Source organism: Apus apus, chromosome 3 (assembly GCF_020740795.1).
Source record: "Apus apus isolate bApuApu2 chromosome 3, bApuApu2.pri.cur, whole genome shotgun sequence".
Taxonomy (NCBI): domain Eukaryota; kingdom Metazoa; phylum Chordata; class Aves; order Apodiformes; family Apodidae; genus Apus; species Apus apus.
Window position 1 is genome coordinate 13630968 of NC_067284.1, and position 17415 is coordinate 13648382.

The window sequence follows — 17415 nt, forward strand, 5'->3', positions numbered from 1 at the left end:
CCAGACTAACCTCCTGCTCAAAACAAGCCCAACTTTGAAGCCAGACTGGGTGGCTCAGGGCCTTGTCAAGTTTTTAAAACCTCCAGGCATGAACCTCCTCAGCCTCTCTAGGCAGCCTGCTCTGGTGCTCACCACCCTTCTGGTGGAAATGGTCCTGTGTAAGCCTGACTGGACATTCTCCAGGTGCACCTTGCTCCTGCCGCCTCTTGGCACTGAGGTCCTTCTCTGTGGCAAGAACCTGGCTCTGCCTTCTCAGCAAGTGTCTGCCATGCCAGGGGGCAGTGACAGCCGGGGGCTGCAGGCTCACCACCTGGGCCAGCACGGCAGGGTCTCACCAGCCAGGGCTTGTCCCACCAGCACCAGTAAAGGAGGATGACAGGCTGGGGGCTGCTGCTCCCTGTCCAGGCATCTGCTGTGGTGCTGAGGCTGGTCTGAGGTGGAGCTGGGAACACGAAGCAGGGTCAAGCCTGCTGAGGGTAACTGGGGTCAGACACAGCCCTGTGATTGCTGCGTGAGTCCACGGTGATAAGGTTGGCTGAGGCCAGGCTGGGAAGGTAGCCCGTGGATGGTCAGGGTCCAGGCTAGCGGGGCCCATGGCCAGACACTGGGACTGAGACGGGGCCCTGGCCCACGGGCAAAGTGGGACAGGCAGGTCTGGTGGTGACCTTGGAGTGCTGGCACTTTGGGCATTTCGAAACTGCCATTAGATTCCCCTCTTAACCTCGGGATTGCATTGTCTTGTTTAAAGTCAATTTTTTTTTTTTTTTAAATCCACCTTTGTGTTACAAATAACACTTTCAGATAATAAAAAAAAATCCAAATTAAAAAGTAACCTTGGACTGCTTATGCTGTTTAAGTTTTGCTTCTCCTTCAGCTTAACTCACTAAAACCATGCCTCCCAATGATTAAAAAATTAACTTAATTTTCAAATTACCAAGCACAAGTCAGGATTGCTAATGCTACTGTAAAATATTTACATAAAAGAGACTTCAAATATGCTTCAGTTCTATTTTTAAACCATTAAACAATTCACTTTTTTTTTAAAGCTAATCTTGTGTGTCTGCCAAATTTGACTTGATATTGCCAACTCACTCAGCCTGCATCCCCCGCAGGAAAGGACACGGGGTTATATCAGATCCCAACCCCAGCATGAGTTAATGGTGTGGCACTATTGCAGAAAAAGCAAACACTGTGCTGAGAAGTATCAAGGGATTTGCCACTGGTAAAACATGTGAAGTAAAGCTCTCAGTTGATTCAGGGCTGGCCAAGGCCTTGGCTGAAGTACCATGATCCACAGCGAGCACCCAACAGTTGCCATCAGTTGGTAATAGATCGACTACAGATCTTTGTAGGGTAACTCAGACATGAAAAACAAGTGATCTAAAAAAGTAGTTAATAAGGAGTTTTCATCAGGACGTAGGAGTTCCCTTTCTCTTATTCCAAACCAGTATCCATGGAAGCAAACCCCTCCCCAGTGCCACAGGATTTCCATATGGAGATTCAAGATTCAACAGTGGTTCAAACAACGGCTTGAGGGGTCCAGGTCCTCTGGTCAGTCATAGCTTGGCACAAGGACATTTCCCAAGTTCCATTCTTAAATATTTAAACTGAGTCAGTCATCTTAATTAACTACTTCAGCAAGAAGGGAGTATTTTCTTTTCAAGGCTTCTCTGTCTGCTTACCAAAGCAGATTGTGAAGTCTCATTTATTGGAGCTTTTTAACACTAGGTTGAGACACAAAGGTGCACCAGATGACCAATGTTCCTTCTAGTATTTTTTTCTTATATATATATATTTAAAATATTTTCATACATCCAAAGTACATCTGGGGAGACCTGAGAGAGACAAGAAGTTACCAGCAAGTTTCATACTAAGCCATTAAACTATAGAATATAGGGGTGGGAGGAAATGATAAGTATAGGTTCTTATGAAGAATCATGAGTAAGGAGTCTTAGAAGTGTTCCATACAGAAACCAATTAAGAAACAGAATTACGTGTCTGCCAGAAGGGCAAAGCCACTGGATTTTCTGTCAGAAACACCTTGATCATGTACTATGCTCACTACTGATTTATCTGAATGTGGGCTAACATTTGCAGAAATACCTGTATCACGTACACAGCTATAACAAAGTAATCCGGTCAATTACAAAGGCTTTATTTATACTCTTGCAACACAGCTTCTATTAGTGCAATGCAATCCTCTTTAGGAATAACCACCTTGGACTGCAGATGTAACTGCTGAACACTCCTTTGGCCCATTTTGAAGTGTGTTTGTGGTTCAAATATTGTGAGGTCCTGGAAGACTGACTCTGAAATTCCTCTTGCTCAAAGATGCTCTGCAACAGCAATACCAACGCACAAAAAAACCTGCAGGTTATCAACACCAGCAAGGAAAGCCATCACTAGCAGCAGACTCAGACAGAGAAATCCCTACTAATCCTGTTAAGTGCTAAAATGTTCCAGGCCCCAAGTGGATTTCTACAGGTGACAGCAGACATAATTTTTTTTGTTGTTTCTTTGGGCTTACTTTTAACTGAAAGGTCTGTTGCCTTCCTTAGAATTTGGGGACACATTTATCCTAACAGAAAATTATATTTATATTATAATTTTGTTTTTGTCAGTGCTTGAATATAACAAACAGAAATGACATCTATTTTAAGGAAGATGGGGAGTAGTGAATTTTTACTTAAAACACAGTAGTAACTGGTTTCTGAAGTCTGATTACATAAAGAAAAAATAAAATTTACTCAAACTTCACTTGAATTTGCTGTTTCATTTCATACCTTGTATAACTGGCATGAGGTGAGTCAGGACAAATCCTAAGCTGTGGTCAGACCTCAGACGGGTACTTGAGTGGTTGCAGTGACTTTTGGCATAAATCAAAGAGGTTTTTTTATAGACAGTGTTGCAACATGAAGATAAAAATTACATCACTACACACTGCTCACCCTTGGACAAAATGTTAGATTTAGGTTAGCATTCTGTCAGAAGGGTTCCACTGTACCCACAAAGAAAGGGAAAAAATATGTTTCTGTGTTGCTTTTTATTTTTAACATGACTAAGACAGACCCAAGATGCTACCTGATACTCCCCACAGATACTGTTCAGGACTTGGGTAGGTACATATTCAGCTATCTAGAAAAAAAAAAAAGGAAGGCTGGATAATTAGTCACGAAGACTAATTTTTAAAGTCAAGGTTTAAAGTTTGTTCAAAACTTTTATTAATACTGCTTTCTATAATACCTTCTGAGATGGCAGAGCAAGGGAGAAGCTTATTTACTAAATTTTCTGCTGATTTGCAAATCAAGGTTCCAGAAATACAGACTTGGAACACCTCCAACTTTCCTTTGTTAATTAACCCCAAATGAACTTTTTTTAGCTACTTAACAGGAAACTCAGAAAAGGGCAGATCCTGTGGGAGCCATTTAAGACAAACAAACAAACAAAATGAAGTACGAGGCAGCAGAATGTATAGAAGGCTTACAGATCAAACGTGAAGAGAGAGGTTCAGAAGATCTGCAAAAATTGGGTCTGTTTGTTGCTGCTTGACAGCAGACAGCAAACCCCTCTACCCTGCAGCGTTTTTCTAGCCACGCGTTTCAAGCAGTTTCTCTAGCAGGACTTAAAGAGTGTCCACATGGAAATCACTTCTGTTTACCTGCGTGGGGTTAAAGGAACGAAGGCACAGCCGTACAGCACACGAGGGGCTGCGTGCTGCGGATTTCAGAAGGTACTGCAGGCCCAGGCCGGGGCGAGGGGCAGGGACGCGCTGCACACCCGCTCTGCCCCGGCGCCCGAGGGGCACAGCTGAGGCGGGACCCGCAGCTACAGGCGCCCAACACGTGCTGCTGCCGGCTGTACCGAGCTATGCGGCCCAGCCCCTCCGGGGAAGCTTGGATTTCACCGTCACTCAAGAGCAGAGGGAAAGTGAAACTTGGCTGTTCCCGGAGCGCGCGGCCGAGGCCCCGGGGTCCCAGCCCAGCGCCGGCAGCTCCATCACACCCTGACGCTTGTCAGCCTGAAGCGGCTGCGTTCCCCGCGCCGGCTCCCGTCTGACAACACCCGGGCTGAAGGGGGGGAGACCCACAGGTGCGATTATCCCCTCAGCAGGTGATGACGGACTGCCCTAACGGGCCCGGAGCGCTCCAGAGGGGCTCTCAGAAGCGGTGAAAGGCAGGGCAGCCGGGCGAGCCGCAGCCCCGCAGCCCCGCTCGCACCTGGGCGCACGCCCGGGCGCGGAGCTGCCGGTGACTCAGCGGCGCCCGGTGACCCCCCCGGGGGCGGCGGCGCCTTGCCCGGCTCTGCCCCCTCCCTCCCTCCCTCCCTCCCGGCAGGATCATCCCACCCCGCCGGGCGGTCACCTCAGCAGGAGGAGCCGCTGCCGCTTCGCCTCCGCTCCCGTAGCGCCCTGACAGCAGGGAGAGCCGCGCCGCGCCATGCAAGCCGGGAAGACAGGCGAGAGCCGGGGCGCCGGCCGGCCCCTGCAGGTCACCATGAAGAGGGGCTACGAGGTGCTCCGGGACCCCCACCTCAACAAGGTAAGGGGCGGCCGGGGTCGCTGGGCACCGGGAGTGGGAAGCTCGCTCCCTCGCCCCGGTGGCCCGCGGGGCGCGGAGGAACCTGCCGCGGCGGGCGGGCACCGCAGCGCCTGCCCGCCGGGCCCGGGGCGCCGGGCGGCCTCTCGCCGCCGCCACCTGTCGCAGCGCAGCGCAGCGCCCGGGGGAGCTGCCGCCGGGCCGGGCCGGGCCGGGCAGGCCGGTGGGGCGGCGGGCCAGGGCAGCGGTGCTTCCTGCGGGCCGGACGGCGCTTCCTCTTCCTTCGGGGCGCCGGGGGGCCCCGCGGGAGGCGGCCGGAGCCGCGTCCGCCCCCGCCGCACCGGGCCGCGGGGTGCCCGTCCCGCCGCGGCGCCGTCCCCTCGTTCCTGGGGAGCGCGGCAGCCTGGGGAGGATGCTGCGCTGAGTTCTGCCGCTGTGATGCCATTTACCGCTGCCGTGGATTTCGTTTCCTGGTACCCTCATTTCCCAGCTCTGTTTCTCAGGGGTGCCCTGCCTTGTTTCCTGCTGGCTACCCTGGCTGTCCGATGTCTCACTCCCTAGCAAGTGGAAAAGGCCGTTTTTCCACTTGCAGCTGTAAAATTCAACTCGGCTTTCCCCTTCCCTCAGTAACGCGCTCAGCTTCCAAGAGATGCTGTAGCACAGGAAAACCTTCCTGTCGCATCTTTCACCCCCTTCAGAATGGTTATTCGGCATGATGAGACTTTCTAAACGCATCGGATTAATCGGGCAAAAAAAAAAAAAAATTAATAAAAATAAAGCTGAGTAAGTGTTTGCACAGCTCTGATAAAGATGCAAAGTTCAGCAAGTAGAATGCTTTATTGGCGTGACGGGCGGTGGTTTTGCTGCCAACATGAAAAATGGGTAAAGTCAAAGATAGATTATAAGCTACACCTAGCGCGTAAAGTCTTTGGCAACTCCTTAGCCCCAAATTTGCTCTTGCATATTGCTTTTTATGGTTAGCTCTGGTTGCTCTGACTTGTACCTGGGCATTAGAGTATGTACATAGTAATTTTACTTAGTGCTGAGTTGTATAACTTTACAAAAGCTGTCTCTCTGGTATTACTGGGTAGGTTGACTCATCAGTAAAAGCTCCGTGTATTAGTTACATGAATAGTGCTTTTATTAGTCTTGGTGTTGGACTACAAAGTTTCCTCAGAAGCTGTCTTATGTCTGTGTGTGTGTAGGCCTGAAAAGGTCTCCTGAGGTCAGGTGAAAGGAAAACTAACCAAAACTCCAAGAAGAAACTAATGAAAGGCTGTTTTGCTTGGGATTACTTTTAAGCAGTTGCAGTATTCATGGAAAAAGTCTGATTCAGAATAACCAGGAAAACCAACCAAACAAAAATTAGGAGTTACTCTGAAATGTGTTTTATAAAGAGCAAAGCAGGCTCATTGTTATGGTTTCCCCTCAACCATCATACATCTTGGCCTTGAAGAGCACACTCAGAGGTGAGGTGCTAAAGGGGAAGGGTCGTGCTCGATTTCCTGGCTTGGGTTTTACTCTTCCCTCCCCCCTCAGCTGTGGTATATATAGCACATATGCACTGTACAGCAGATAAGCAGTAAAAAGGAGTTGTTCACTACCAGCCACATCTACTCAGCTAATGCAGAGTTTGGTGTTAGAAAAGGTCAGTTGAAATGTAGAGTCTGTATGCCTGTGAGGAGAGTTTGGTCCGGGTCTGATGAAGAACAGGTAAGCCAGTTTTCTGACTGACACAGGTGGTTGTTAGTGGGAGTGGATGTATTCCACCTTGCCATATATATATATATATAAAATATGCACACACACACGTGCAGCCACCCTCCCTAATATATATAGATTTTTATTGCCATATAGATATACACACATATATGTGGGTAATAAAATATGTTGCCAGCTTGATTGCTTGTGGCCTGCCTGCGTATATCGGAGCTGGTGCTCCTAGTTCATTTTCTATCGCCAAGGCTGTTAAACAAGCATCTGATTGCAGAGAATGCAATTTGAAGTAGATAAAATATCTCCTTTAATGATTCTAAAGTACAGGGGTTGTTTGCAGTTCTGCAGAAGTGCCAGAACTTTCTGCTGTCTTCTGGGCCCTAAGATCTGCAATTTCTTGGTATCAGCACTTTCTTTTGCCCATGGTGCCAGTTCTAATAGTCCTATTTGCATATACTTGCCAAAAGTAGACTGTTAAGTACTGAGTGGTGGCATCTAGCAGTGACTCATAGAAAAATAAGACAGATTATGTTTTCAGGGTCTCTTAAGCCAAGACAGCTGTACTGTCAAGCAGGTAAACCTGAAGTGTGCTGCAGTATGTGGAGGCTTAGAGCTTGCATCCTCAAATGATACATTCTCTTCTCAGACAAGTTGAAAGGAAAATTTTACAGGGAACCATTTATACTTGGACTTCTTTAAAAATAGATTAAAAATCTAGCTCCTTATTTTAAAAAAAAACAACAAACAACACCACCTCTATCTGCATTTAGTGCCCTGCTTATCCTACAATAAAGCTGGATTTCTGCACACTCAGTGCATGTATCACTTTTTACAATTAACCTTGATGGATGGTGGGAGGCAAGAGAAAGGGCTGTGAGAATGCCAGGGTAAACACCCAAATTTCTTCTTTTCCCCTTGCTCCCTACTTTCACCATGGCAGCAACATTTCTAGAGCATACTAGGCACTAGAGTATATTGAAGGCCTAGGCAATGTCATTCTTAAATATTTTGTGTTTTGCTTTGTCAGTAATATGCAAACATGTTCAAACTTCACTGAGGAAAAGCTTAATTCAAATGTTTGGTGGTTTTGTGGGATTTTTTAATGCATATTGGGGCATCTTGCCTACAATAGGAAACCATCGCTGCCACTGAGTGATTTGTCCCATCTCAGCAGCAGTGATGCATCAAAAATCATGAGGAGCAGTTGATTGTAACACAGTTTAGTTACTTGGCCATAGATTTGGACACGTGTACAATAATCACAATTCAGTTTGTTGTCTGAGCTTTTAGGTCTACAGTGTTTAAAAGTGTATTTAGAACCTTTCTGGTAATTGTCTTTTTTTCTCGGGCAACTGAACACATTGTAAATAGCAATTACAAGGAAAGCAAACAGTTTCACCTCTTTTCTCTGAAACAGATCACATTAGAAGCCTTTGGCTGGGAGTTGTATGCTCTTTAACCTGATGAGTTACAGAGGTGTGAAAGTAATTTGCTCTACTCCTACTATAAATCTCGTTTATGCCTTAGTAAATGTATGAATTTGCAGTTTCAAAGCACACAAATCATATAACACTAAACTTTCATCTTTAATTTATTGTCCTTTTAAGGTTGTTTAAGGAAATCATAGTTTCCTTGCTTATTTTCAGAATCTGGATGTGAAGATACGCAAACATGTATTTCAATAGCAAATTTTTACAATAGCTTGTGTTGGTTGCCAAGTGCTTCCCTGACTGAGGAACTTTGCTGTTCGGGTGCTTTGCTTCCAGGCTGCTTTCCTATTTTTGCAGAGCAATTCACAAGCAGGAAATAAGTGAATTCTACTAACTGTAAGTGCTGGAGAGCTCTCTTCCCCTCCCCAGCTGCTTTATTTTCACCCCTCTCCCCTGTCTGACAGCTGTCATCATTGCTGAGTGTAGCGCATTTGTAAACAGTTGGCCCCTCTTTTTTGCTTTCCCTTTATTAGAGTTGCAATTAAAGCACTGGAGAATTTCAGAACAGACTGTCTAATGGGGATGTTGATTATCTAAGAGCTCCCAATCTCAACCCCACCTGCAATGGCATTGATGTTTTGTCCTTACCACCTCCTGTGTGTCATACCCCTGGATCTTGGTAGATTCTCAACTAAGCAGTGACATTAGTTGTTGGCTGGATCTGGCTGTCAGTTCATTACCTCACTATGGGATTACTGTATAAGAACCATACTGGAACAGACCAAAGGTCCATGTATCCCAATATCTTATTTCTGAGAGTGGTCAAACTGCGTGCCTCAGGAGCAGTAAAAGATTGGACACCTTTACTAGTAGTTTCTCAGAATAATCGATTCCAGGCTGAGGGAGTGACCAGTATATTAGGGGCTTATTAAGATATGAATGTTTGTTTTTCCTATCAGGTTACACATGCTCTATGTACTAATGTACTGAAAAAAAATTGTAAACTTGAATTTAAAAAAAAGTGAAATCATTATCTGAGTTAGAGAGAAGTGTATGTTCCAAGCAGTTGGAGGAGAATGCCTTTGAAAGACAGATATATTTTGTGTACAGCTAGTTGCTTCACTAAAATCAGGTTTCATTTTGAGAAAGTATAATCCTGTGATTTGTGTGCGTGACATGCAAAAAAGATCTTATGCCTGACACTTGTTGGTAACCCTGTAACAGGCCTCAGACCTCAGAAAACAGAACCATTCTAGTGAGATTTTCCCTATCTGATGGACAAAAGAGAAGAAACATTTAAGAAGCTCTGCTAAATAAATCAATTTCATTGTCATATATGAAGCAATGGTTGTGTTTTTACTTACCATTGGTAATGTTCATATTTTCACATCTTAAACTTACATGTACTTTGCGTCCTGTGGAATGACTGGTGCTTACTAAGTATTTCTGCTGCTTTAGCTGATATTCTGGGAAGAAAACTGATGAAGCTGGGGATGGAGGAGGAAAAAACTCCTTAATGTGGCATATTATAAGTACCTATATTAATTTGTAGCATGGGTTTTCTGGAGGTTACTTGATATTGCAAGGGATGATTTCATAACAAGTGGTAGTATGTGTGATAGCATCTTTTAGATTGGGAAGATGGTTAGTTCCATGTAAAAGTAAAGGTATAATTTGAGGAATTTTTTTCAGGTGTAGTTGCCGATCACTCTCACTGCCTTCTACCTCTGTTTCTCCTATAAACTTTTTGCCCTTTACACCTTTGTAGTTTTTAATAACAATACTTTCTAGTTCTTGTCCTTATCAGACCACCTAGCAGAGCAGTTCTGATCTTAATAGGTATAAGCATATGCTTTGTCTCTGGTCTTTGACAAGTGTAAATTGTGTAGTGGTTGTACTAGCACAGAGTGCAAATCAATCTGTTCTTTGAAACATTTTGGAGCGAACTTGTAGCCATTTTGCCTGTGTGCTTGGCAGGCATTGCATTCTTGATCTAGTACTGGGGACTCAGACACAGGAGTTGCTGTTCTGTGGCATGGCAACCTAAACCAGGAGGTTCATACCAGAGTTGTTTGCTCTGTTAACAGTCAGGACTGTAAGTTGCAGACTGGCAAAGCTACAGCTACTTTCTACACTTGTATTCTGGGCAATGGTGTGAGCTCAGTGTTGGCTCCCTGTTGGATACCATAGGGCTGGCTGGGTGAGGATGTTCTCAGGTTGCCAATGTATTCTTCCTTTTGAAGTCACATTCTTGAGGTGTGAGGGAGGAGTTTGTAGTACAGGATGTTTTTTGTATGAGTGCTTTATTTTATATGTGAAGCAGCTTTAAAAGTTGTGCTTTTTTTCACATTTCTTACTTTAAGGCAGCTTTGTCATGCATATTGTTAATAAGGAAAAAGTCTTGTAAAACGCACAAAGTATTTAAATTAGATTGTTTTACTGCCATCTTTTATTGTATGTATGCGGTTTGCAGCATTTGTTTCCTCCTCCTACTTTGTTCCTGACCTAGTAGGTAAGTTGCTTTGGTTGGTGTTAAATTCTTTTGTTCCTGTTGGCCTCCAGCTCTTTGCTTGCAGTTATGAAAAAGAGTGCTGAGACAGCAAGTTTGGAACAAAGTTCTGTGACTTTAATTAAAAATAAATAAAATGAAGGAGAAGCTATGTAGTAAGCTATATAGCAGGAACAGAACTGAACAGTGGCATGAGTTGTCACAATACAATAGCATTGTTTTTCTCTGAAGCTTTTTCAGGCATTAAAAGCACTTTACAGTTGTGTAATTTTTTGTGACCTTCAGTAATTGAACACAAAGTTGATCTTTTTTCTTTACCCTGAGGAATCCTACGCCTGCTGGTTATAAATGCCACTTGAATAGAAACGTTAATCCTGGCACAGAGTACCTTGCAAACAGGATTTGTGTATTTAGAACGGGTTAATTGTGCTTTTTCCACACGAGGTTTTATGGGAATACTGGCCACAGAACTTGAGTGTTGTTCTTTTTAATCTTATTGATGGATGCTGACAGTACGTAGTACAAGAGCTCACTGAAAAACTGCTTCTGTCTAGGTAAAATAAATTGCAGAGAATACTTTTGCTTTTTACAGAAATAATATCTCAGAGCACAGTAGTTTTTATTTTGCACTCTTTGCTTTGTAAATCCAATTCTCCTGAATCAGTCTCTTGTATTGAGCTGCCTCTGAAAAAGAAAGAAGTTGTGGCCATAACAGGCACAATCTTCTTCTCTCCTCTGGCCCTGCTTCCCTCTCTGAGGGGACAAGGAAGTGAAATGTGTGTGACAGCAATGTTTCTTACTAACCCGTGACCCCAGGTTAAAATGTGCCATCTTAGCTCTGTCATGCCTTTCCCTTTCCTTCCTTGCCTGCTCAGGCAAGCTGTGTGTTTGGAGCACGACCTGCTGTGGCTGCTGCAGCCCAGGCCCACAGGGGTTGATGTGGTTTCACACTGAAGGTCTCATTGCTCCAGGCTCTGATGGCTAAGTGACCCACTGCCATTGTGTTAAATACGGTACTGATGCAGGTCTGAAATAGAGGATTAATACCCTTCAATTAGGTCCATCAGTTAGGTCTTTCCAGTATATATTAGGGAATTTTACAGTAGAGCAGCTATTTCAAAGAGGTGTCAAAAGCATCACTTGCTGGAGGATGTGGTTCTGAGATTTCAGCCACCATAGCAAGTAGTTTGTGTTCCCTGCAAATCTGAAGAGCTCTTGTAAGGTATCCTTTGTGCTTCCCAGCTGAAGCAAATGTTTGGTGGTTGTCTGAGAGCTATGTGGCCCATTGTGGCTGGAAGAGTAGCACAGAAATGAAAGAAAAGAACAGAAATAAGAAGATTGTTGGCTTTGTGTGCCTGTGTAATGAGATGCACAGGGTAGTTTGTTCACTGCCATGTACCTAAAACAAAGGAAGAAGAAATCGAATTCTATGAGCCTTAATAGGAGTGGGACATTTAACGTGCTGAAACCGCTAGGGAGTTTTGGTGTTATGCTTTTGTTGTTGTTTTCTTTTTCTCCCCTTTTAATGATAATGTTGGATAGGGTGGGATGCTTCAAAAATAGAAAAAGAGCAGACCAGTTCCTCTGGCTATGCACAGCTGCAGTGTCAGGAAGAACCTGCTACCTGTTAAGTGCCAACTGGGGAGTAGTGGGCATCCATTCATCTTTATACATTCGTCATCTTCAGCACTGAATTAATCCTGTCCCACCGAAACAAGTACGTGTGGACTACTGATCCAGAGATGTGCATCTATGTGTAGGCACCAGGTTTCAGAGCACAGAACTGAATGTGAAGAATTGTGTGTTTGTTTGTTGTTTTGTTTTTTTTTTTGCACGGCTGCTGTGATATCACAGTAGCACTGAGATGTTACAAGCATCAATCACTTAGATTGTAACTAGGTATAAATTAAGGATTCCTTGGATTTAGTGTTAGTGCTATATTTGATCATGCTGGTGCACTCTCTCCTTTGCCATGATTAAAAGCAGTAATACAGTTTGGCAGTAGCAGGCCATGAGTTAAGCTTTGACTGTCCTCCTCTTCCACGGAGGGTCTTTAGTTTGTGCCAGGGCAGTGCAGGCCAGGCCCGATACTGGGAATAGTTTTACAGTAATTATCTCCATTGTCTGGTTTAACAGAGCATCAATGAGCTAAGTCTGGTATAGGAAAAAGGCAATAAAATGTTGCAGGATGACCAAACTGTAGTATACAGTAGGCAAAGTTTTATACCACAAAGCCGCTGTCAAACTTGAAACAGCAGCTCTGTGTCGGCAAAACCGGGATCATAGAATCATAGAATCCTAGGGGTTGGAAGGGACCTCGAAAGATCATCTAGTCCAACCCCCCTGCCAGAGCAGGGTCACCTAGAGTACATCACACAGGAAGGCGTCCAGGCGGGTTTTGAATGTCTCCAGCGAAGGAGACTCCACAACCTCTCTGGGCAGCCTGTTCCAGTGCTCTGTCACTCTTACAGTAAAAAAATTTTTCCTGATATTCATCTTAAACCTCCTATGCTCCAACTTGTATCCATTACTCCTTGTCCTATCACTGGTCATCACCGAAAAAAGCTTAACTCCATCGTCTTGACACTCACCCTTTACATATTTGTAAACATTGATGAGGTCCCCCCTCAGTCTCCTTTTCTCCAAACTAAAGAGACCCAGCTCCCTCAGCCTTTCCTCATAAGGGAGATGTTCCACTCCCTTAATCATCCTAGGTGGGACTTGGAATAAACTTCCTAATGGGAAGGTAGAAGTAGCAAGACCATACATTAACTTGCCAGTGACCAGGCAAAGGCTTTGGTGCTTCCAGTGTTTTATGTGACATAGGAATTAAAATCCTTAAATAAATACTATGCAGGCTCTCTTTGGAATGTGCTCTATGTCTGTTCAACTTAAAAAGAATAAAATCAAAGTCATGGTTGGTTGAAGTCAAGCAAGGTAGGGGAAACCATCTAATAGTTAATTAAGGTTGTGTTGGAATATAGTTGTATCATTTTTGTTAATATTCATCCTGTGTGGCCTGCATAGATTGAAATTTTATATCAGTCATTCTATTCTTTACCTTCTCCTTTTTCCTCCTCAATAACAATTTTATAAGTAGCTTTATACCTTTAATTGAGAAGTAAGCAAATAGTATAATAATGATATGCTTTCAGAGAAGTGAGAAAAACTGCTGTCTTTTTATCATTTTGACTAATTTATCAGGATTTAATGAAGTGTAGCAAGATAGTAGGAATTTTATCTCTGCCTCAAAGGATTGTCAATATGATGCACATTAGACATCTCCAGGAGCCAGGACTGCTGTGACATAGCCATAGGGAATCCAGGTTGGACCCTAATCACACCTCAGGTTGTTGCTTCTATGAGGATGATAAATTTGTGTAGGATGATACTAGAGAAAGAACTAAGGACATCATTCTGATACTTGTTGTAGTAGTGTAAGCTGAGAGTTGACTAGGGGTCCAGGGATGAAAGAGAGGAAGCTGCTGCAAAACTGGCATGAAATTAGCACTGATGCATTAACCCTTTAAAAAAACAAACCCTTTTGTTACTTAGTCTGAGGGCCTTTAACCTCCACAGACTTCTAAAACTTGATTCATGGCAGCCTGTTTAGAAGGAAATGTTGAAGTATTTGTTCAGTGTGCTAGATAAATATTTTGGCTAGTCCAACTTTTCTGAGACTTCAATTTTATCTAAAATTATTAAGTACTGTCTCATTTTTTTTATTGAATAATTAACATAACTTTAAATAGTCCACATCTATGGGTGATTTCAGAGGGGGAAAAAAGCTCTGGAGTTAAAGATCTTCAAATTAATTTAATATTAGAGTTATTTTATGCATATTCCCCTGTAAAGATTTTTTTTTTAGGAGTTAATTAAAACAACCCAAATTGCATGCACAAGAAAACAAGTCTTATCGAAGATTAAGCTTTGCTAACATAATTTGTTGCATAATACAGGAAGAACAACTCCTGACTCAGAAGGAGGTCATGGGGCACCCTGGAGGCAGTCCTTGCAGGCACTGCATGTTTTCTGTTGGAATCAGCGTCTGTAGTTTACTTGGATACTGTTAGTGCCTATTCCTGTGTGAAACATAATACTCTGGGCAGGACTGGAGGTTGTTTGCAATGTAGAGGAAGCAGAGGAAGTGCAGAGTAAACACTTCATATATGCATAATGAATACACAACATAGAGTTGGGAAAAAAATAAAATAATCATAATTCACTTATGATTTAAGTACTTGCAGCTTGCAGCCAAAGATGTAGAAATATGTCAGGATCTACTCATCTGGTATAGGAATTCAGAAAGTAAATGCATGACTGTTTTGCTCTTAAAATATAAATGAGTAATAGCGAAGCAATGCATTTTATCATTGGATATTTATGCATAGGCTTTGACTTACTATATTGTTCAAATAGCAACTGTTACAACTTCTGGGCTTAGAAAGACTGTTTTCTCTAATAATCAATTTTGAAACTAAAGTCACTCTTCTGTATTTTTTTGTGCATTTAAAAAAATCCCTACAAGTGCTTTGAAAAATGAGACACCTTTGGTTCAATATAACGTTGTTTAAATAAACTCAGTCTTCAGTCTTGAGTTTGTATTTTAGATCCATCTGTCTTATTAATGGATTGTGTGTATCTTTGGAACAGAGTAGGTGCTATGAAGTATTAAATGAATTTGGCATCCAGTTCAGATGGATGTCACAGCTTATCTTTCTTCCTCTTGTCCCCTGTGAGTGATATACTTTTAAGTTTGCTTTTGGCTTAGAGTTGGGATAGTACAGAATCACTGTTTTTTCAGAGAAAAGCAAGAATTGGTATGAAATACATAATTCCCCTTTCTATAAAGGCAAAAATAATTTTGGCTTTCACTAGTGACCCAAAAAAATACCTTCACCTTAAATCTGTCCTGGAGATAAGTGGTGATTGTGAAGTATGTTATCATGTTTTTGGTAATAGTATCTAGCTGACTTATCCAGTTTCTTCCTCCGGATATCCAACTTTAGAAGGCAAATTAGACTGTGGAGGTGCATTTATGAAGAGGCAGTAAAGCCTTTTTACCTAATTAGTACAAAAGAGCTCAACAGTTACAGATAAAATCAGAACATGAGAGCACTATTGCTAAAGTAAAATGAATATGTATGTCAGTCTGCAAAGCGCTGAATGTTGGTTTGATTTGGCTTGATTCTCTCCAAATCCTGTATGATGGGGTTGTTTTATAGGAGGAGTTGGACAGGTGCAGCAGTGCACGTGAAATGGAGAAAACCTCTCTGTATTAGTTGGTAGGTAGATGCCTTTTTGAAGATACTGATGATGTTCCTGTGTATTTGCTCCTTACACAGATGCTACTCTGCTCTTTTTTTGCTTAAGATCTGAGGAGAATATGATCTAAATAATGAAGTTAGGTATGAAATATGAGGTATCAAATTGCAGTACTTCACCAGCTGGTGACTGATTAGGTGTATGGTTCTATAACTCTTAAAAAGGACTTTTCAAGTTTTGTTAGTTTTTTTGTCATCATTAAGTTGTTAACATTGCAATTGAGTTTCTTTATGTAAAGTAGAAGAGTAATTTAATGAAAAATTAATGAAAAAAATTAAGATTCTCTCTAGTGCAGAATACTGAACTCTAATACTGACATGGTCAGCAGTTTTAGTCTGTGATAAATGTGAGGAATAAAATCCTTACTGGATTTTGAGATACTGACTATTGAAAGGTAATAGAGGTTGTTATAAAATACATGTTTCAAACTCTTGATTTTGTGGTGTAGCCATAGTTGGAACAACTTGTTAAGGACATTAGGTTTATGTAGCCTTGGTTTTCCCAAGTCATAAGCCATTGCTAAACGTCTGTCATGTCCTAGGAGCAAGTGCTTGGGGAGGAATGAAGAGCCTTCTGCCAGGGGACTGCTATTCAAGCTCTTGGGTCTTCTGCAGGAGTGAGATATTGCAGCCATTTATTCCTCTCTCCTCCTGACTTTTCTGATCTTCCTTGCATTATACGTTTTAGGTGACTGTTTGACATCTTTATGCCCAAGGATATATGGAAATTCTTAACTTGCTCCTGTCTGGAGCCCAAGCAGGACAGTTATCCTGATTCCAACACAACTCCACCCTGAGACGTTTGAAATTGCCTCTATCTCAGGTGCATTATGAAGCTCAGTGGCACCCCCTTTTCAACTTAGGAGTCCTTTGTTTTTCAGGCTGCTGCTAAGTGTAGATGTCATTTTAGAGACTTTGTCTGAAACTTTCAGGCCTGGTGAAGTAGAGTTGGCTCCCCACTACACTTCAAAACATCTCCTCTGCATGGGGTATTCACTACAGTTCTTTGAATACTAGAGTTTGTGTGTAATTAACATCTATTAATGAAGTCAATAAACCTTACATTATTTCTATGAATAGCTTATGTGTAACACAAGCTTGACGTAGTGTAACTTTTAACAGTTCTAGGCATGAAAGCATCTGCTGTTTGTCTTTTAAAGCATGCAAATATATGTCTTTAAGGCATACAATTTTTGTAGTCTTAGGAGAGCCTACAGACAGTATGATTTTTTTGTTTGTTTCTTTTTGTTAAGACAGGAATTTATGCCAAACTCTTAAGGAAGAGGCTTCCCAATTATATTGCTTTCTATAAGCAAAGGCTGGATAAAGCCTTCCTCTTGCTATGTGACAGGGGCTTTGGCAGGGCTGTCTATTTATTAGGTCAGTCAAGGGTCAGGTAAACAAGTAAGGAGTGGCCCTTAAAAGAGCTTGTATGTTAGAAATTTCTTTTACTTTGTATAGAGCATACAAATTCCTGCATTGAGAACACTGCAGGGGTTGAACTAAATACATCGATTGTAGGTGAGAATAAATAAATAAATGCAGGTAAATCTGTGTAAAAGGGTATTGGAAAAAGTGTCTTACTCACTGTACTGCTTTTTTTCTGCATAGAAGGTGGCTTTCACCACGTGCCCTCAGCAGCTGCTTGAAAGGAACACTTTATCTAAGCTCAGGAAAAGTAGAACATCTGATTTTGCATCTTACCTGGGGAAACATAACCGGTCTGCCTGTGTCCTGTAGCTGCTGGCCTTGCGTTTGCCAGAGGAGCAAAAGTGTTCCAGGTCAGGAGTCTGTGTGAAACTGGAGCCTCTTCTCTTCTGCCAGGCTGTTTGAGGTTCCGAGGTCTCTTGCTCCTTGGAGGACATGGGTAAACTCAAAGCAGAAAACAAAAAGTGAGTGTT

The 17415-nt window shown here is 42.7% G+C and overlaps 1 protein-coding gene across 1 annotated transcript in view; it reads left to right on the top strand.

The window, feature by feature from the left end:
• Positions 1–4329: 4329 nt before the first annotated feature.
• The window catches only part of ME1 (malic enzyme 1), a 173622-nt gene continuing 160536 nt past the window's right edge, over positions 4330–17415 (top strand). The window contains exon 1 of the mRNA XM_051613373.1: positions 4330–4538. Within this exon, the coding sequence (XP_051469333.1) occupies positions 4437–4538 (102 nt within the window). The 5' untranslated portion in view covers positions 4330–4436. The remainder of the gene's footprint in view (positions 4539–17415) is intronic.